General features: G+C 38.5%; 1 protein-coding gene across 1 annotated transcript; it reads right to left on the bottom strand.

Annotated features, from left to right (window-relative positions):
- Nucleotides 1-2,622: 2,622 nt before the first annotated feature.
- LOC149103743 (small cysteine-rich protein 5-like) lies at nucleotides 2,623-4,088 on the bottom strand. Its single transcript, XM_089272973.1, has 3 exons — nucleotides 3,792-4,088; nucleotides 3,464-3,600; nucleotides 2,623-2,707 (listed from the first exon to the last, which is right to left on the bottom strand). The coding sequence occupies exons 1-2, from the start codon at nucleotides 3,868-3,870 to the stop codon at nucleotides 3,503-3,505; spliced, it is 177 nt and encodes a 58-aa protein (XP_089129099.1). The 5' UTR covers nucleotides 3,871-4,088; the 3' UTR covers nucleotides 2,623-2,707; nucleotides 3,464-3,502.
- Nucleotides 4,089-21,112: the final 17,024 nt, after the last annotated feature.

Here is a 21,112-nt window from a genome sequence, read left to right as displayed (position 1 = left end):
GTGCCCGAATCAAACGGCGCATAACAGTCCATGATAGTTAATGATAGTTGTACATGTATGTGCGGCCCTAAAGAGTAGGATTTTTCAACCGTTTTGGTCATAAATGGGGTATCGAATTTTAGCCATTTTGGTTATAAATAGGATATGGTTTTTGCACTCTAGTCTTGACATGGGTATGTTTCTACGAAGCAGCTACATTTTCATCATAATTGAGCAGACCATCAACAAAAGCCCTTCAAAAATTATCTTTACGGCGATTTAACGGTGGCCTGAACTAGGGAACTAATTGTAAGGCAGGTCTGTCAAAAATGGGGTTTCGAATTTTTGGTCAGGTCATAAATAGGGTAGAGAAAATCGCAGATTTTGGTCATAAACAGGGTAAGGGTTTTGGGAAGCGGGCCGCACACCCCCGTAGATTTGGATGATTTCCAGAACGTTTGTGGACAAGGCAAGTATTCTCTCTTAAATGCCGTGGATAAAGCTCTGAACAGTGACGGAGTTCTTCCTACAACCCAGGCCCCTCCCGCGACAACCAAGCCCACAGACACGCCCACAGATAAACACACAGACAAGCCAACAAATCCTCTTACTCAGCGGCCAGCCACTAAAACAAACGCACCCTGCCAAACAGCCAAACCTACCACAGCTCCAACACCCACCCCTCTGTTTACTGGATAGCCTCAGCCACAAGTTACCCCAAAATGTTTTAAAAGTTGCCTGAAGCTGCTGGACTTTAAGAAAGTTGTTCAAAAGTTGCTCGTTAAGTACAGCGCACAACGTTTCTTACTGCTCTATTCCTCTGGAATTTTCGTTTTGAGTGTTGAATTTTCTGGTTATTGTAGCGTTTTCAGGCTTACTGAAATTTGCTCCAAGCTGTTTGGCTTCTCTGAGAGGATCGTTTTCATTCGAGGAAGAGTTGGAAATTTCTTTCTCTGAACTATCAGAACATTGTAAATATTATCTTTGACATTAAAGATCTGAAATTTTCTTATGAGGATACATTTAGCAGTAACATAGGACACTGCAACTCCCATAATTTGGTTGAAATTTAATCAAGTTGCCCCCAGAACCAAAAGTTGCTCAAAAGAGCAAAAATTAATAAAATAAATAGTAAAAATTACTTATATTGTGTCTTTTAGCATGCAATGATCAAAGGCGTATTGCATCATGAATTTCGAAAATTATATCAAATTCTTAAAAGCTAATTTAAAAAGGTACGTTTTGAGTAAGAAATCAAACTGTTGAAGTTGCCAAAAAGTTGCCGAGCAACTTGTAGCCGAGGTCGCTACTGGAAGTGTAGATATGTCCATGGAATCACATCTTCATCTTCACTTTATTTTGCACTTAACATTTTGAAATATTAGCATTGAAATATTAGCATAAAAGAGCAAAAAAGATACATATATATAGTTTGTGCATGGAGGCTAATGAAACAGCGAGGTTATCGAGTTAGCTTCCATCTCGTTTGAGTGAACATAAGAAAACATGGGAGTGGAAGGACGGATTACTAAAGGAAAGAGCTGGAAAAATTGTGGAAACTTACCTGTGATATTGCTGAGATAGAACATAGTTTTTAATACTTTTGTGTTTAGTGTGTGCTAATTCTGGTGATGTATCACTTGGCTGGAACTTTTGACGGGGGATTTTCTGGGGAGTAGAGGATGGGTAATGTATCTGTCGGAAGGGGCTTTTTACATGGGAATCAGCTGGCAAGTATGAAACTAAGTGGCGTCTGGCTGTTCCATAATCAAAATATGTGGATAGTAAAGCGTAAAATAGCAACTCCTCTTTAAAAAGAGGAGTTGCTATTTTACTTTATCCAAAACTCTTAATTTTTTCCTCATTCTTGTGTTTTCTTGCAAAACACGTTCTCCTACAAGCTAAACAAGAACCGTTCAAGTTTAGAAAAAAAAACCACTATAAATGTTATAAAGTTTACACGTTCTCTTATGGGGAAAAGGGAAAGAGGATAAACTGAAGGAGGTTAAAACCTGTTTGTGGATAATGTGTTCCTGAAATAATATTACTGCAAGACGATATTGTCACTACGAAAGTGAGTGAGATCTTTCCAGTAATAAATCAACTTAAATGGTTCGATGCAAGTGAAAGGTTAAAATCATTTTTTCCTCGTCCAATGTGAGTGTAAGTTAGTCTATTTCGGTTCTTTGCGAAAACTCTTATGCAGTGTCCTATCAAGAGGTGTATGTTCGCTGGACAGCATTGCCACGACGGTATGCCCGGAGAAAGCCTAGCATATAACAAAGATCGGGGTTCTCGTCTTACCTTGTAGTGGTTAAAACACCGGGTTTGGTACCTGTTAGGGAGTTCAGCCTCAAAAGGTCCCACAGAAGGAGCTTTCGCAGTGCTTTTAAGAGTATTGAACTAAAAAAAGTCAGTGCAAGTTAACGTGGTGTTTTAGAGTTGTTTAGGGGTGAAAAAGATTTCAAGCCACGCTCACAAAACAGGGTCTTGGTACCTCTTAGGGGTTCTATTCAAGTTTCCGACGAGCACCCCTGAGCACCCCTGCTTAAACAGCTTTTATTCCACTGCTCCGATTGCATTTACCCATAAGGTACTGATCATTTAGGCTAATAACATTAACTTAACGACTACTTGACGAAATAAGTTGATCGATAACAATTTTATTCTCGTCTCTTGATTCGGAGGCAGCAGTATTGGGTGACTTATCGCTTCGCATTATGGACAGCTACAAAATAAACAACACATTACCATTAATTACTGGAGTAAATCACTTAGCTATGTGGAGTTAAACAAACATTTGGGTCATATTTAATACAGTTTGTGAATTTCCACTTAAAAGCGCTATTTTTCTATATCTGTAAGGAACAGGTAATGGAGTACTGAACCGACACAATGCATGAAAGTACATCCAAAAAACTCATCATTGCATATGTTTTAGCAATGTGATCATACTAACCATACAAGCAAAAACAGTCAGGAACAGACCAACTGACTGCAAGAATTTGTCATGGCATTTCAATGAACGAGATCTTTCCATGGCAACTATATTTGTACATGCAGGTTTTTCCAATTTGAAATTTCCAAATTTGAATTTTACTTCCATGTAATTACATTTTATGTACATTTGAGACTTTTTCTCGTGGTTTGATTAATTTTGATTCGCTTGAGTCATTTTTGGTGATTTTTTGGCGTTTTGAAAAAATTATTAAGAAATTTTTTGATTAAAATTCCAAACTCAAGATGGCAGCTGTTTAGATACCAAACGGAAAGGGAACATTTTAGGAGTATGACCTACCCTCTAAGGTTTAGTAGAATTGTTTAAATGTTCACGAAGTCACAAAGGAAGTGGATTTCCTCCCCCTGCCCCCCCGTCCTCCATTGTTGCGTAGTAAAGGCATAAATTAGTTGCCTCTCTTGACTGAAAAGTCATGATTCTCGTCTAAAGAGCTTTGTTCTTATCAGTATGCAACACAGTGCTTACTCAGTCATAACAGCAGCATCTGTTTGTATCCAGCCGACATTATTCGAAATATGATGAACAGTCATTCGGCATTTCGTCTGGACATGGGTCGTCATAATAGAAACACCCACCATATGGTTGGTCGCACAATGGGAGATCTGTGAAAGAGAATTTGTCGTCAATTAATATGAAATAGATAATACCAAATGAAGATACTCGGTAGGGTTAATGTAAAAGCTCAGCTGAAAGTTTTGAAGTAAAGGCATAAATTAGTTGTTCCTCTTCACTGAAAAGTCATGATTCTCGTCTAAAGAGCTTCGTTCTTATCAGTATGTTACACGGTGCTTACTAGTTGGAGATGGCTCATAATAGCAGCATTTGTTTGTTCCTAGTGAACAGTAGTACAATTGTGAACATTCATACGGCATATCGTCTGGACAAGGCTCGTCCTGATAGACACACGTCCCGTTTGGTTGGTCGCACAATTCGAGATCTGTGAAAGTGAATTTGTCGTCAATTAATATGAAATACTAGATAATATCAAGTGAAGATATCGCTAATACATCCTGTTACCTTTGCAGAAAAAAAAAAATTAAAAATCGAATGGTTCAACAAAAATGAACGGGATTTGCACCCATAACAACTTCCTGTTTGTTACACGGAAAACACACTGACTAATACTTGCCTTACTCACAACATAAATGCCGTCTTAATTGCTCAGCTGAAACTGTGCATAAAATCAAATTCCCCGGGTAGTTGACACCTTTTTCCTTAACGGCGTTCCTAACAAAGATGTGTAGCTCTTTACTGAGTACTGAGTAGATGCTGTGCTTACCTGAGAATGCAACCTACGCCCCTATCCCCGCCGAGGTAATCAACAAAAGGCACAGATGAAACTTAACGAGCCATGTTTGAACTACAACAGACAAGGTAATAACACAGTTTCGTTAGTAATTACCACAGAAGAAATCCCGGGGGGAGACACCCATGCATATGAAAAGGTCGAGGATGCTCTTCGTCACGCTCAGGGGTGTAAATCACGGACATCTGGTCTCACTTTGGTTTCTTTGAGGGTTTAAAACAAATTTTCCGAAGATCCTCGACCTTTTCACAAGGGAGTCCTCTTCGGGGAAAGAAACAACACTGGCTCCGTGTGATCAGAAATTTCGTGGAGTAAAGAATTCAAAAACAAACTGTTTCCTCCAGTGCCTGGGGTGGGTGCATGGAATTACAGGCAATGATCATTGTAAAACTTAGCTGCTAGCAAGATGAGCTCTTCTCTTTAGATGTCGTCCTTTGAAGTCAGCCTTCCGCGATAAACGAAATCTTCCGAACAGGCTAGCTGTCTGTGGAAAACTGAATGTCATCTGTGACTTTGCCTTTTTTCAAGAAGTCCTGAACATGACACAAATAAGTTTGAAACTGAGAGCTGTTAATTAAAAAAAGTATTATTTAAAGCTCCTGTTACATCTGCCCGCACCTGTCTGTATCACTGTAAAGCTTGGAAACAGCGTATGCCCAACTACATTTGTCTAGGGTGGGCCTTACAATATTTACTTAAGGAAAAATTTTTTTCGAGCGAGAGAAACTGGAAATTCGTCATAATAAGATAAAATTTAAAAAGCGTAAGACCAACCAGAAATATTGTCGCGACTAACAAACGTTTTTTATTCTTAAAGTCAAGTTTAACGTCAATGTTGAACAAAAAAATTACGATCAAAGACCTCGATTTTAAACAAAAGAGAACAAATGGCTACTCAGTGGGGTCCACTAGACAAGTTTGTCATGTGTTACCAAGGGAATTATTTTTTCAGTTTAGAAATTCTCTTGATTAGACTTGAGACGTAAAATGTTCTCGAAATTGCGCTCAATTGTCATCCATTGTTAAGTGGTAGTAACCAGTTTCAAAGTAACAATGGATTGATTGATTGAAATAAATTGAAAAATACCAAACCATCATTCATATATCTTTATTTACAGACTCTGACGTTAGAAAGACATCAGATTGACATATAAGCTTGTGTGTTCGTACAATGCTTAATCATGAAATGTTTCTCTCATAAAACAATAGGGTGTTACCAACTGGTTATGATGTAAAATAGCCACTTTCCACATTAGATCAAGATTTTTTGGTTCTTAGTTTTCACCTTCCTGGTGCAATGGTGACAATCGTTTCTTTTTAAATAGCCAATTTAGGGAATCATCAAGGAATGTAATTATTTCATCAATAACCAGTTTAGTTAAAATTATATCGGTGTAAATGGTCTTGGAAAGTACGTAAGAAATATTTTCCGCCGAATTTTTTGTAAATAATATCCCTCTGTTTCGACTTTCCGTCAAAATTAACTAAAATATCTGTTTAAAATAGATTCTTAGACTGCATGGTAGAATATTTAAAATGTGATATTGTTATTTAGGTGTGTAAACACTTCAAACCCGCCCAATCCTCACTCAGAAAGTTGACTGAATTTTCCCGCGAACGTTCTATCTTAAACATCACGCTACATGATAAAACGAAATATATCGTCATTTCGCTGGTCTGTCTTTTTTTTCTCCCGTGGTGTAAAAACGCCAAGTTTACAATGATCGAAGCCTACCCTAAATTACTTTTAAGAATTCTGCAAATAGTTTGTTTACATTGATTTGTCGTTCTGGAAGGCGTTACGCGAAGTAAATTGAAAAGTCAGACGACAGGACCGGAGTTCTCAATGTGAATATTTTTAAAGTGTTCACCTTGGCTTTGAAAAACATGAACCGTTCTTCCGGAACACACGAGTCGCCAAGTAGTACGGGTGGACTACGGTCTGTTAAAATTAATTAGGGACATTAAGCAGTCACGTCTGCGACGGCGGGAACGACGCCTAGCAAAAAATGAATTTATATTTTATGTTCGAATTTCTTAATTATACAACTATCTTAACCTGGTCAGTACGCCAAACCGTCTACGAATGGGCTAAAACTAAATATGTAATGCCAGCGATCAATTCCAAAAAAATAAACTAAAAATTTTCTGTCGTGGCCTACGTTCTGCAAAATGTACAGAACTTGGTCATTTCACGTTGTCGTTTTGCAGAAGACGCCTACGAAGTGCACAAAGATTTAAAACGAAGGTGCGTAGTCTTTGTTGTGTTCATTGTCTTTTGTTTGGTGGCGTTTTGGTTGCCGTTACATTTCATTCATTTCATCACATTTTATTCAGCCTGATCAGTGCGACCATCTGAAAAGGCTCGTTAGAACAAAGTTAACCAATCACAAGGCTAATTGAGAACGAAGGAAGGCCACCTTTTTCTGAAATGGACCAATGACGTGGAAGAATACACACTATAGTTAAAAAACAAAATTTGAAACCCAACAAAATTGCGAAGGGTTACGGACCTCAGGAAACGTGATCCCTTTGGCCCTAACATGATGGGCGTAACATTGCTCTCAACAAAACTAATTAAATGTACGATCAGTGCTCTTGCCAGTGTGACACCTTACTTGTCGTTACAATGTCTTGGATGCATAAACAAAAGGAATCGAAATTAGTAATAATGATTTCTTGCTAATTTAAGCTGTAATTTCCAGCTATTTGAGGGTTTTTTTGAACAACGAGAGTGCATGTATGTGAGCTCAAAATGTAAATCGAAGTAAAGATTGTATGCATCTGGCTTGCTATTCAACAATTATGATAGTCCTGGAAAAAAATGTATATAGATATGGTATAAAACTCCCTGAGGATACATTTCGTTTTACCATGTAGCGTAATGCTTAAGAGCTTCTGCCTGAGAGACCGGGGCAGACTTGGAAATGAAGATCGGCCGATTTCGCTGAAAATTGGTACACAAAGTTGTTACGTGGACTTATGTAATATGCCAAAGTTTCAAGTTCAACGACCTTTTTTAGCCGAGTTCTGGATATCAGCCCCTCAGGGGTCCCCTGGCTGATTTTCAGTGCAAATTTGGTCAATTTTCAATCTCTCTTTTAGCAACGTACAATTAATTTCGGACAAAAACAAAACCATATTTGTAATGCCCTATTTTTAGGCTTCTATGGGTAGAAACATTAGCTCACGGGAGTTTTTCGTTAGCTTGTGGCTGTTATCACAACTTGGTCCCATTTGAAGCATATGGGAAGCAACCGGAAATGGCCTGTTTTTCAGACCACATATTTTCCATGCCCATGTTTTATATCGTAAAGTCTCAGTATCCCTGCAAAGTTCAGCCCTTAGTTTAGTAATATCAAGAAAAAAATACTAAGGTTGAGGCTTTTTTTACTACGAAACACTTCAAGAGAAATTAGCTACTACGCACTTCCTGCCAAAGTCGTAATTCCTTTTTAGGAGAGATTATTAGACATTAGCCGCAAAATTAACATACAATTAATGATCTCGAAGTGAATTATTGAAAGGAAATATATATTTACAAACCATAGGCTAGAAATCAATTTTCTTACTGACAGATTTGAAACTAAATTTTATGCAGCATTTGTACCCTGTACCCTGGGGACTGGAAGGTGATGAAGGGGGGACTTTAAACGTTGATAACAAGAAAAGTAATCAAAATACAATGAAACAAGTTGTTTACTGAGTGTATAAGTTAGGTGGAAAAGCTGAGTCCAAAAGAGCCTTATTTATGGGGCTCTGTCTTTCTTCCATGGCAACCTTGTTTTGTCAGGCATAATTACTCTAAGCTTAAGTTTTCTCATCTCAGTCTGTTTTTATTGACGTTTTCAAGTTTCTTGGGACAAACATAGTTTTTTTGCACCTTTTCATTCCTTTAGTACCCTTTCTCTTCTCTTTTAATTTTGCTATAATTGGCAAAAACGATATTTTGACTTCATGGAATAGTCATGAAATCCAGACTGGTGGATTCAATATGATGGATGTTTTGGAATTTATGACATTTTAACGTCAAGTGCCTTCATAGCTGACTATTCACCATTATTAGAATTTTAAGCCTTGAGTTTTTTTCTCCTTCTCCCGGCCAGGAGATCACAAATACCTTGTGTGACTAGTGGTACTGAAACTTTCGACTTAACTACGACACACCCAGAGGTGCTTTCTTCAAGCTTCGTTCTTTGCTTCTCTTTGGTATCGATTCTAAATACGAATACCATCGTTATGATAGAGATTGTAAGTAAGTAAGTAAGCCTCGTGATACAATAGGGGGCCAAATTACTTCCTATTTTCGCCTGGAGATTACATTGTTTGAGCATGACACGCAAAGCGTCTCCGCTGTGATTTAATATTGGGCAGGTGAAACTACTTAATTCATCTCCAAGCCCTTTCGACTTTTCAAGTGAAACAACATCCAATATGGCGTGGAAAATGTTGACAATTGAATTGTGGGTGGGTAGACAATTTAAGTTAGAGATATTTTGTTCAAATATGTATGCAGATGATGACGGAAGAACAATCCTTGAACAAGTGGAACGAATTTAAGACATTAACGCGTGTAAAAAAATATTTAAGTGTAAATTCTGGGAGAAACGTATACTCGGAAAAAATCCGAGTTCTGGATGGGATTTGAACCCACGATCCAGAATCTACACTTAATATCATGTTGTTGTTGTTTCTCTGTTAAAAATGAATTTCTGTCTGATGAACATGCATGCAGTCACTCTACCCTAGGATACTTAAGGGATGCAATTTCCAAATTCTGTTCGGCATTCTAATACCCTAGGTATCACAATGCCGAACTCCTAAAATATTCTATCTGAAACGTCAGCGGTAATCTTCTTCGGTTTCTTCAGTTTCTTTTTTCTCCTTTATTGAAAGGGTGTTGACATGCCTCACTTTGGTCACGCAAACAGGTGAATTTTCGGCAGTGACGTGGGCAAATCACAATCTTCTTTGATTCATACTTTAACTTCCATTCAGAGAAATTGTCAACTCTGTGGGACGCGGCCAGTTTATTACGCCCACTTTAATTTGACCATCAGGTGGGTAACATCTCGATCTAACGTCGCTAATGGGAGAGTCGCAGCAGGCTCTGATGGCTTGTTATCTCATGCCCCGCATATGTCATCTTCTTTCCAAAAGGGACACCGTATACTCATGTTTCTACATGTAGTTTTCCAGGAGACTAAATTGCAATAGCCAGACTTTTGCTCCTCTGCCTTTGAAGCACACTCAAATGAAACAAATTCACTTACAGACTGAATAGATTTAATAAGTTCAATTAACTGATCGCAGATAGCTTCTTTTCTTGCAAATAAACAATCCAGCCGGTAAGATGTCCACGTGCTGGCCATATATTCCTTTCGCGGTTGCATTTCATCAATTTACGACAGACCGAAGTAAACCTGTAACGTAGTAACGCAGCACATAGCACTGTCGCGGCCTAATGGTTAGCGGGCTGGACTCCGGTTCGAGCGCTCCTGGTTACTAGGGCGCTGCTATGTCGTCTTAGGAAAGGCAATTTTCGTTCACAATGCCTCTCTCCACCCAGATGTATAAATGGGAGCCGGTGATTATCATCCTGTTCAGGGAAGAAGAGCAATAACCAATTTAAGCTCCAGTAGGTATGAGGCACTGGATCTTGTGACGACTTACCTTACCACCTCAGCAAGCATACTGGTCATCCTGGGGATTATCGCTTCTTACTATGGAAATCGGAGTTAAGGGCCAGCAATTCTACAGCTAGGGGTACCATGAGCAGTAGTTTTTGAAGGGAAATCCACTCCTACACTGTCTTATCTTTGGATATACAAAGTACACCGATTTAGTCTGGATCTGTACTAACTGAGAAAGCAACAAAAGGAAATTAAAATCCCGATAGAGAAAGGGAAAGTGTGCCAATGAGTAATTTTCTGGTAATTTGGTCAGACATTCAGCGACTTGGGGGGGAAAACGGACCGTCTTGGACGTCCTCAATTTATAATACCTAGGCCGTTTGCACTGGGGGACTGGGTATAAATAAATATTCAGTAGCATATCCATTCGTTCTTTAGGTTCTCAAGCAAGTTCTATACCTAATAATTCTCTGCAGTAACAAGGAGACGAATCTAGACGAGAATAAACTGAATTCCAAGTCAATCATAGCCAGCAAACCACAAATACGTTGGCGTGTCGTAGCGTCGCCATGTACGGTATGAATCAACCTGAATTTTCATTACTCGCAACAACGCACCCACGATCAATTTATCGCTGAGGCTAAGATTTTTAACGTTGCTTCACTTTTAAGGGATTATAAGAAAGGGGCATGCCTCTAAACCCGAAGCCAGGTAAGCGTTTATAGTACACTGTAAGTGAATTTATCCAGACACTTTGCATATAGACTCGAAGAGCGAGACTGCATTTTATATTAGACAATTAGCTATAATTATATTCGAAATTTCCTTAAGGTTCAAAGCGATTTTAAAGCAGTGTTACGAGAGACGTTGTAATTGCATTTAGAGTGATTGATAAGTTGTTTTCTTCAGAAGAGAACTCCCTGGTAGGTGGGTTATGATACGAAATGGGATCACAAAGCTTGGCGGCTTATTTCCTGATTTAATTAGCGCTTCATTACTCGGCAGGGCCACAGACTTGTTTCGTCGAACGGGTTGAATAAACTTAATATTGCAGTTTGGACCAAAAAAGATGCAGTGGTGCATTTTGATTAACCGGCAAGAGATGGATTGTTAGGTATATATATGTTTTTTTTTTCACAGTGACTCCATTATCTGTAATTTTCAAGACTTCTTCCACAAAATTTATAACCGTTGCCGGACCAAAATCTGATCGGTCCTAAAAAATCACAGGAAAATTTTTGATTAACGGTAAGTCTTTTCGGTTAAAATCAACTTCAGAGTCTCTAATTCATGACTTAGAAGAAAAAAAGGTGTTAATCGAAATTAAATTGCTGATTTTTACAGAAACGGTTTGTTGAAACTTTAACCGAAAATGGCCTGGTTAGTTATTTTCTTGTAAGTGTTTTCTTGGTAAAAAAGCCTCAACCTCAGTATTTTTCCCTTGATATTACTAAACTAAGGGCTGAACTTTGCAGGGATATTAAGACTTCACGATATAAAACATGGGCATGGAAAATATGCGGTCTGAAAAACAGGCCATTTCCGGTTGCTTCCCATTTGCCTCAAATAGGACCAAGTTGTTATAACAGTCACGGGCTAACGAAAAATTCCCGTGAGCTAATATTTTCACCCATAAACGCCTAAGAATAGTGCATTGAAAATATGGTTTTGGTCTTGTCTGAAATCAATTGTACGTTGCTAAAAGAGAGATTGAAAACTGGCCAAAATCACACTGAAAATCAGCCTCTGGGGACCCCTGAGGGGCTGATATCCAGAACTCGGCTAAAAAATGTTCGTTGAACCTGAAACTTTGGCATATTACATAAGTCCACATAACGACTTTGTGTACCAATTTTAAGCGAAATCGGCCGATCTTCATTTCCAAGTCTGCCCCGGTCTCTCAGGCAGAAGCTCTTAAGATATAACGTTCGCGGGAAAATTCAGCCAACTTACTAGGTGAGGATTGGGCGGGTTTGAAGTGTTTACACACCTAATTAACAATATCACATTTTGAATTTCAAGCAGATGTTTTAGTGTATTTTGGCAAAAAGTCCAAACAGAGTGCTATTTTCACTACAAAATTTCGCGGGAAATATTTTAACATACTTTTCGAGACCATTTACACCGACATAATTTAACTAAACTGGTTGTTGATAAAATAATTACATTCCTTGATGAATATTATGTTGTCATCCCAGAACTGGCTATTTGAAAAGAAACGACTGTCACCATTGCACCGGAAAGGTCAATTCCATGCCAGTGAGAACTAAGAACCAAAAACTTCTTGATCTAATGTGGAAAGTGATTAGTTTACATCATAACCAGTTAGTAATACCTTATTGTTTTATGAGGGAAACATTTCATGATTAAGCATTGTACGAACACACAAGCTTATTTGTCAATCTGATGTCTTTCTAACGTCAGCATCTGTAAATAAAGATATATGAAAGATGGGTTGGTATTTTTTCAATTTATTTCAATCAATCAATCCATTGTTATTTTGAAACTGGTTATTACCACTAAACAATGGACGACAATTGAGCGCAATTTCGAGAACATTTTACGTCTCAAGTCTAATCAAGAGAATTTCTGAACAGAAAAAATAATTTCCTTGGTAACACATGACAAACTTGCCTAGTCGACCCCACTGGGTAGCCGTTTGTCCTCTTTTGTTTAAAATCGAGGTCTTTGATCGTAATTTTTTTGCTCAACCTGATTGACCTCCTCCTCCCGGGATTTCTTCTGTGGTAATAACTAACAAAACTGTGTTATTACCTTGTCTGTTGCAGTTCAAATTAAACATGGCTGTTAAGTTTCATCTTAATCTCGTTCCCAGATCTCTTGTGGACGAAGCCGAAGGCGAGATCTGGCCAAGTAAGAAAATTTGTTTTTCTTGATTGGCTGCTCAACTTGACTCCTGCCCAATCCCTTCTTTGAACATTTACGCGGTTTTCCGCGGCAAACTTGAATGTGTCAATGTTACAAATATGGCGCAGTCAGGGGAATTTGCAACATTTGACAAAAACTTGTGCCGTCTTTGCGGCAACACAACAAATACCTCCTAGAGGTTCACGATTTTTTCGGATTACAGAAAAACAGTAAAATTACAGCGCTTGATAAGCAATTTTGTAAAAGTGAGAGTACAGGAGGACGATTGTTTTCCTAAGCACCTGTGCAGGAACTGTTACCGACTGTTAAACCTGCGAGACAAGCTGCTTCCATTTCAAACGAGATGTGCCACAACGCAGATAAATCTTGGGAAAGGAGGAGAGAAAGTCAAGCGGACTCGGAGCTCACCAATATCAACCCCTTTTCCCTCGCCCTGTTGTGCGCAAAGGCAAAAAAAGAGTCGCATTAACACGCAAAATTCGTCCAGGAAAGCGTTATTCCATGATGAGAAAGTCAAGTTCCCTTTCAACTGCAAGTGACAAAGTCGGGCTGGTTAAGAGAGAAGCAAACTGCGCTTTTTGCGTTGATCAGAGTTATTCGAGTTTTCAAGTAGCAGAAATATCAGCCCAGCGATCAATGGTGGAAACAACCCTGCAGCTTTCTTCAAACTCAAGCTTTAGCCTGGAAACTTCCGCGATTGGTGAAAGAGAAAAGTAGATAAGAAAAGATGAGAGGAGGAAAGATTTGGAAGTAATTTACTATTCGGGATTGAACAACCCAGAGGTAAGTTTTACGGATTTCCTTTCTTTCGCGCTGTTCATGTGTTTGTTCGAGGGCATGAAAATTTGACGAATATCTGGCGAACGCAGTGCGGAAAACAAGTGAAAAATACATTTCCTGAGCTTATCCTGTTAAAAGAGTTTCCAGTAGATTATTTAGGCAGTTAGATATGTAAAAAATGTCAGAAACTGTCCATGGAACTTTGTAAATTCCGCGTAAATTGCCAAAGACGTTTGTTATGTTCAGCTCACGTAATTTCATCTTGCATGTCTCCCTCATAAAGGTGTGTGAATATTGCTTTTTGTATGAGAGAAATACAAGAGAGGTGCTTCTGGAGTATTATTTTTGGAATTGGTCGATATTTAATTTGCTATAACCGAGATAACTGTGGAAAAATTATGAATTTCGTAAGTATGCTGTTTCCTAAGAGGTCCGCATGGTGTTTACGTTTCGCTTCGATTTTTTTCAGTTGAAAAAAGAGGCAAGTAACAAACCTGTTGAGACAATCAACGTCAAACTACTCAATGTGGCTGTTTCGTCGAGGCTACCAAGTGTAATCGCTTCATCTGTTTGGCTCATTCCAGGAGTGAGGAACTACCTGAAGCGATTACACTTGGAAGAAATCCTTGAAGAATGCGAGAATGCAGAAAAATACGCACGGGGTCATCTACCATCTGTACTACGAGATAAGTCCTTCGGGACTATGAGAGACTTCAGCTGGGAGATAATACTTTCAGAATCCGAAGGTAGCCCAACTCTTTTGGACGTAATAACAGCCGTTTGCTGTAGGAGGGAGGGGCAAAATGTCCACAGGAGTGGAGCAAAGCAGATTCCTCCAATTGGATCAATTTATTCTATGTTACTGAATCAGTACAACAGGGAACTGAATCTTTTTCAACGTATCAGTACAGTACTACTTGCTAGTGGTCAGGCTGAAACAAAGGTGTGCTTTCAATTACTTCCCCCAGGGAAGAGGATGAAGGCATCATTATGATTTACTTCAGGAGAGAATGAGTGAAATTCGTCTGGTTTATAATTTTCTCCATGATTATTTTGCATGTAACCTCAACTCCCAGTTTTCATAAATTCAAATACCCCTCAAGTCTTTAATTGTCCCTCTTGCCAATACCAAAAACCAACATTTTGAGTCCTAATAGATGTGAGTAAATATAAAAGGTCCATCTTAACAATAGATCATTTATTTGGTGCACATCATGTTCAAAACATCCTGACATTATGATGAAATGAGGAAACAAGATTACTTTTGGCAGGTGGTCTGCAAAAATTTGTTCATTGTTGTAATTAGAAGACTCGTTGACATAATTTGCATGCTTAAAACTGTGTTTTCTATAAGTTTCTGCAACAGACAACTGCAACAAATATCTGTTGATATATTGATCATGAAGAAAGGTAATATATATTCTGGAAAACACAAGAAATAGGAGATTTTTCTTTTTTCCTGGAAGTAGTTTTTGTGGCAAAATGTTCCTAGATTTACATAAGCAATTCACAGCCTGTGATTGTTTAACAATCAAACTGAAATTATTTTCTAGAGTGTATTGCAGCAACGTGATATGTCTTACTTGTAGAAAGAAATCATGGTTATGTGTTTGACTCCACCTAAGGACAATATACCTGTACATGTAGCCCCAATATGTATTAAATCACACATTGTCCACATCAAGATCAAAACACTAAAACTGAAACAAAAAGTCACAGTCTATACTTTTTCTCTATTAATTCAATTCAATAAAATTGACAACTGCTTTAAAATCTTTACATATTGAGTATTTCAGACCAGAGAGAGGCGAGGTGCAACAAAAGTTTCATTCTCATCATTTTATTTAGTAATGCAGGTTACAAAGATTAGCAGCCAGTGAGACTGATGTGGACCTACACTTAACTAATAAAATGTGAAATAATAAACAAAATAATTTATGAAATTTCTACATAACACAAAATGACTGAATGGCAATTACTCATGAATTCACCATGCAGTGAGCTTCGTCAGCCACAACACAGACTACGTTTTTTGATAAACATCAGATAACAACATTTTCTGCATTTCCTACTACTGATAAGTACTTCCGGATGGGCAAACACGATGCTAACACGCCTGCACAACACATTTATCTCAGAATCACCTTGGACTTCGATCCCTGTCTCTTTGTCCGCTTCAGAACATTTAGCCTGGATAATTGCTGCTGTCCTTGCTTCTCAATTTTCTCATTTTGGTCCATCATCAAAGCGGTCGATGGTGACACAATAATTGCAATCGAGCATTACTTTCCACCATACAACAAAAAGTTAAACATACTCGGCAGAGGTTGATATATTAAAGACTTGCCATATCCTGTTGGCAGGACGGCTAGGACATCTCTCTTTTGCTGCACCACTGCTCTCAAAGCCTCTAGTTGTTTAGCTTTAAACTTTAAATCAGGCGTTCCGCGTTCAGTTAAGAAAAACTTCAATGCGCGGTCAAATTCAATATTTGACATGTCTGTCATGTCCATGGGCAACGTCCACAGCGACGAGCAAGGATGCTGCTAAAAATATTTGCTAGCCAACTTTAACCCGCAAAAAAACTCTAATTCTCTGCCTGGCCCTAAACTAACATAAAAATACTGCAACGTTGCTTAACCTATAAAGTCTAGCGCCTGAGTCAGTCTTCTGAGTCTTCCTGTTCCGCCATTTTGGAAATTTATTTTGGGCATGCGCTCTTGCCTTGCCTGTCACATTCCCGACAGGCGATCACGTGGTGCAAATCGGATTTGGCCAGATCCCGCCTTCGGCTTCGTCCACGAGAGATCTGGGAACGAGATTAGTTTCATCTGTGCCTGTTGCTGATTATCTTGGTGGGGCTGGGTGCGCATGTTGCATTCGCAGGTAAGCACAGCATCTACTCAGTACTCAGTAAAGAAAGTGCAGCACATCTTTGTGTAGAATGCCGTCAACGGAAAAATAGTCAACTTCTCGGAGCATTTGATTTTACGCACAGTTTCAGTTGAGTACAATTAAGGCGGCATCTATATTGCGAGTAACCCAATTATTATTCGATATGTTTACGTCTAGTAAACAGAAATTGGTTATGGGTGCAAATCCCGTTAATTTTTGTTCAACCACTCGATTTTTTAACTTTTTTGGAAATGCAACAGGATGCAATGGCCATGTCTTCACTAGATATTATTATTTTTTTTATATTAACGATAAATTCTCTTTCACAGATCTCCCATTGTGCGATCAACCATATGGAGCGTGTTTCTATTACAATGACCCATGTCCAGCCGACATGCCGGTTGACTGTTCAGAATATTTCGACTGCACGCAGGAATCAGACAGATGCTGCTGTTACGAGTAAGCACCGAGTAACATACTGATAAGAACAAAGCTCTTTAGACGAGAATCATGACTTTTCAATCAAGAGGAGCATCTAATTTATGACTTTACTTCAAATATTTCAACGAAGCTATTACATTAACCCGCCCTACCGAGTCCGGGATACGATCGAGAAAAGAGGAAGAGGCCGAAATCTGCTTTCTTTGTAACTTTGAGAACATTTAAATAATGCTACTGTAATTATATCATACGCCTAAAATGTTCCCTTTCTGTTTGATATTCAAACAGCCACCATCTTAGATTCGCCATCTTAACCATAAAACCATCAAAATTAACTCAAGCCAATCATAATCAAACAGACAATGAGAAAAAAAGTCCTAAATACATAAAATAGAATTACAAGGAAGATGGATTTTGTTAACAAAAATTTCAAATTTGGAAAAGCTTGTCTTCCAAAATAGATTTCCGTGGCAACATCTTGCTCTGAGTTCAGTGAAATACCATGACAAATTCTAACAGTCAGTCGGGTTATTCCTGACTCTTTTTGAGTAGATGCACTATTTTTTGGGGGTTGTAATTGTGTGCATTTTGTTGGTTTCAAACATCGGAAAATTATAGCTATCACTACCCATCACGCTTTTGGGGGTAATTCACAAACCTAATTTAATTCGAACCAAATTTTAGTTTAATACCACATAGGTGAGTTATTTACTCTGGTAAATAATGGTAATATGTTGTTTATTTTGTAGATGATGCGAGGTGATGATCACTCACCCAACACTGCTGCCTCCGTTTCAACTAACGAAAGTAGAATAGTTATCAATCGCTTTGTTTGTAGTCATTAACTTAATGTTAACTGAATGTTATTAGTCCAAATGATCAGTATTTTATGGGTGAATGCACTTGAAGCAGTGGAATAAAAGCTGTTTAAGCAAAGCTACTGTCGTTATTCCATGAGTTGCATTATTTTCCAGCAAGACACAATTAAGAACAAACTTTTAAAATAGAGACATAATGTCGTGGCAATGCTGTCCAGCGAACATACAGCTCTCGATAAGACACTGCATAAGAGTTTTCTCAAAAAACCGAAATACGCTTCTTTACACTTGCATTGGACGAGGGAAAATGATTTCAGTCTTTCACTTGCATTGGACCGTTTAAACTGATATATTCTGGGATATTCGGGGGTGTATTGCGGCAAAGATCTCATTCGCTGGCGCTTTCGTAGTTACAATATCTTCTTGCAATAATACTAGTATTTGTTCGTTTACAAACGAAAAAAAAACCCGATAAAAACCGACGTTTCTGTATCACCAAGACGCCATTTTCAAGGTTATTGTAGAAATATTCTGCGAGTCTTTAAAAAGAAAATCCCTAAATTTGCATTAAAAAAGGAAAATTGAATTATATAACTGGATTCATATAAATATTCTCACGCGAGTGGAGTCTGATTGCTCATGTAGACTTGGTTTTAAACGTATAATGTATAACATATTCGTGCAATAAAAGATCAAACTAGGTTTAAATTCGAACGAAAACGACATCTTAGGCCCAGACCACACAAATCCGTTTTCGAACGAAAACGCATACTTTTTGATGCGTTTTTGCCAATCGTCCAAACTAAAACGACCGAAAACGCAGATAAAAATGGAAGCTTTCGAATACGGTTTTAAAAGCAGACCCTTGTTTTACCGGAGCATTGTTTTGAAAACGTACCGGTTCTCCTGCGGATAGGCTAAAACGGAGGCTTTTCAAAACGGTGCTGGAGGCTCTTGAAAACGCATCAAAAGGTATTCGTTTTCATTCGAAACCGGATTAGTGTGGACAGGGGAAAACACAACGAAAACGCTAGCGTGGTCGAAAATATTTTGCTTCGTTTTCGTTGAGACGAAATAACGGTTACTTTTAAAAACGCATTAGTGCTACACAAGTTAAAGCACATCGTTCTCTGACACGTTTTACACAACTCAACGACGAGTGCGGGCTCACGTAACATTCTGGCATACAAAAACAATAAGGAATGGAACGGACTTAGCATAAAAGAAAAAAAAAGGGTGAGGATTACGTGCTCAGTGATTATCTAAAATGCTGAAAGATAAACGGAAAGCCGCAGATTGAAAATGATGAGGGATGCGAAAATCCTATACTCTGAATTATCCCACTGCATTCGACTTGCTTTTACAATAGCAACTGTATGAAATCTCTCCAAGCTGGAAATTCCACTGCGCGTTGTAGTGCGATACATTTACATCTCACAAGGTTCATCAGTATGCAGAAAATATTTTACGTTACGTTTGCGAAGGGCGAATATTTTAAAGGGAATGAAAGTGCACGTAAACTGTGTACATTGTCTTCTATGTTTGCACTATTAGCTTTAAACATTAGCAAAGTGGTCTGTTATGAATTACCCAGAAAGGAAAATTAATATATCTCTCTCGAGATTCGATATGTCATTTATATTTTTTGCTAATTTTTAAGCATCTTTTAAAACTTTTTCAAGAGACTGCTGAATCGATCGAGCCTGAAAAATGGACACAATTTATCTAAAATTCATTCCTTAAATATTCGGCCTTCGCCAACGTAATGTAAACTATTTTCAGCACACTCATGAACCTTTAGAGATATGGATGTATCACACTAGAACGAGCAGTGAGATTGTTAGTTTTACCTTCAGTTGCTATTGTAAAAGCAATTGAAATGCGGCAGCCCATTTAGACTAAGATTCCTGCATTCGCGTTCTCTCTATCTCCACCTTCCCGTTTATCTTAAATTAATTTGCACTTCAGATATAGACTCTGAACTTGGAAATTAAAACTTGCTATAAACGTGAAGATTTCATGGTGGTTCTTTCATGGACTTCATGGAAACAAGCTTGAGGCGCAACAAAAAAACCATTTGGAAGTGAGGCGGAAATATTTTTCTACCCTGCTTATTCGGACTATTTATTTGCTCTGACTGCTCATGTTGCCGGGCCTCGTCTTGTGCAGAAATTTCTTAAGACAAAAATCTTTGCATCACCGTCTTATCCTATGATGTTGATGTAATAATCTTGCCGCTTCCCTGAAAAACAAATCCAGTGTTGTTTATTCTGGCGTTATCGAACGTGCAATTTGCCGTGTAAGGAGTTTTACCTCAAGTAAAATTAGGCAAACTTACCAAATTGCAGTCGATCCTTTCATCAAACATACACTAAAAATATATTTCCGGTAACGTCAATTGTGAAAGGAAAATCTATTTTTCCCCCGCGAAATAATTTCAGCCTAGTACGCAAAAGAGTTACGAGACGAGTCCAGAGACGTTTGTTTTCGTAACCGGGTTTCTTAACGATCAGGTTTAAAAGAAAGCTGCAGTTATGCAGTTGTTATAAACATAAAATTGTCATGGTTGTTCTACTTGAAGACCAGCTAGGGGCGAAACAACGAAAGGGTGGGAGAGTGAGGAAAGAGGCTGCCCTCAGATGAGTGTGATCGACAGTCTTCTTAAGACTCAGTGAATTAGCCAAAGCATCCAATGAATTCTGTACCATCAAGCTCTAGGATGTCCAATCAACAACTGTTACCCCGTCACTATCTCCTAAAGAAACTAGAGCTGTTGTTCTAGTGGTCTTATCTTTAAGGTACAAACAACCATCCAGCCTGTGTTGTAAGCCGCATCGTAAACGAAAAATGTGTTCAGTATGTCGTTATCAGTGTTGCCTGTGCAGCGCAGGCTTAGGTAAACTCGCGGGGATTGGCAGGTACACGAGTAAGAAGGCTACAACCAACTTTCACGATCCAGATATAAACGTTAAAACTATTGCAACCAAATCGACAAGGTCCCTGAACACCTACTAAGGCAGCTTCGCGTCCTAAAAAAGAAAAAAATGCAATCAGACTCCATTACGTCGCACGAAAGCACTTACATAAATCAATTTTTCATTTACTACGCACGGATTTTTTTCCACAAAAGCCTTGACGATGGCGTCATGAAGACACCGAAACGTCGATTTTTATCGTTTCGCTTTGCTTGTACATGAAACTTCTATTAAGACGCGTGTCTTGTGCCACGTACCCAGACTGTTCGTACCTTACGAAAACGAATGATCTGGTAACTAATGATGGGTACGCCCGGGGATTGATCCCATATAATAAGGACGGGGGTGCTTGTCGGAAATTTTGAAAAGAACCCCTA

Source organism: Orbicella faveolata, unplaced genomic scaffold, assembly GCF_042242905.1.
Source record: "Orbicella faveolata isolate gen_17 unplaced genomic scaffold, um_ofav_v1 contig_35, whole genome shotgun sequence".
Classification (NCBI taxonomy): domain Eukaryota; kingdom Metazoa; phylum Cnidaria; class Anthozoa; order Scleractinia; family Merulinidae; genus Orbicella; species Orbicella faveolata.
The sequence above is the reverse complement of the archived record's forward strand: the minus strand, read 5'-3'. Positions and strand labels throughout refer to the sequence as shown.

What these genes read in the sequence shown, in the direction of transcription:
- LOC149103743 (XM_089272973.1), bottom strand. Translation starts at nt 3,870, where the DNA reads ATGCCGTATGAATGTTCACAATTGTACTACTGTTCACTAGGAACAAAC. An exon ending in TTATGAGCCATCTCCAACTA is followed by an intron (nt 3,601 to 3,791) that starts GTAAGCACCGTG and finishes TCTCTTTCACAG; the next exon opens with ATCTCCCATTGTGCGACCAA.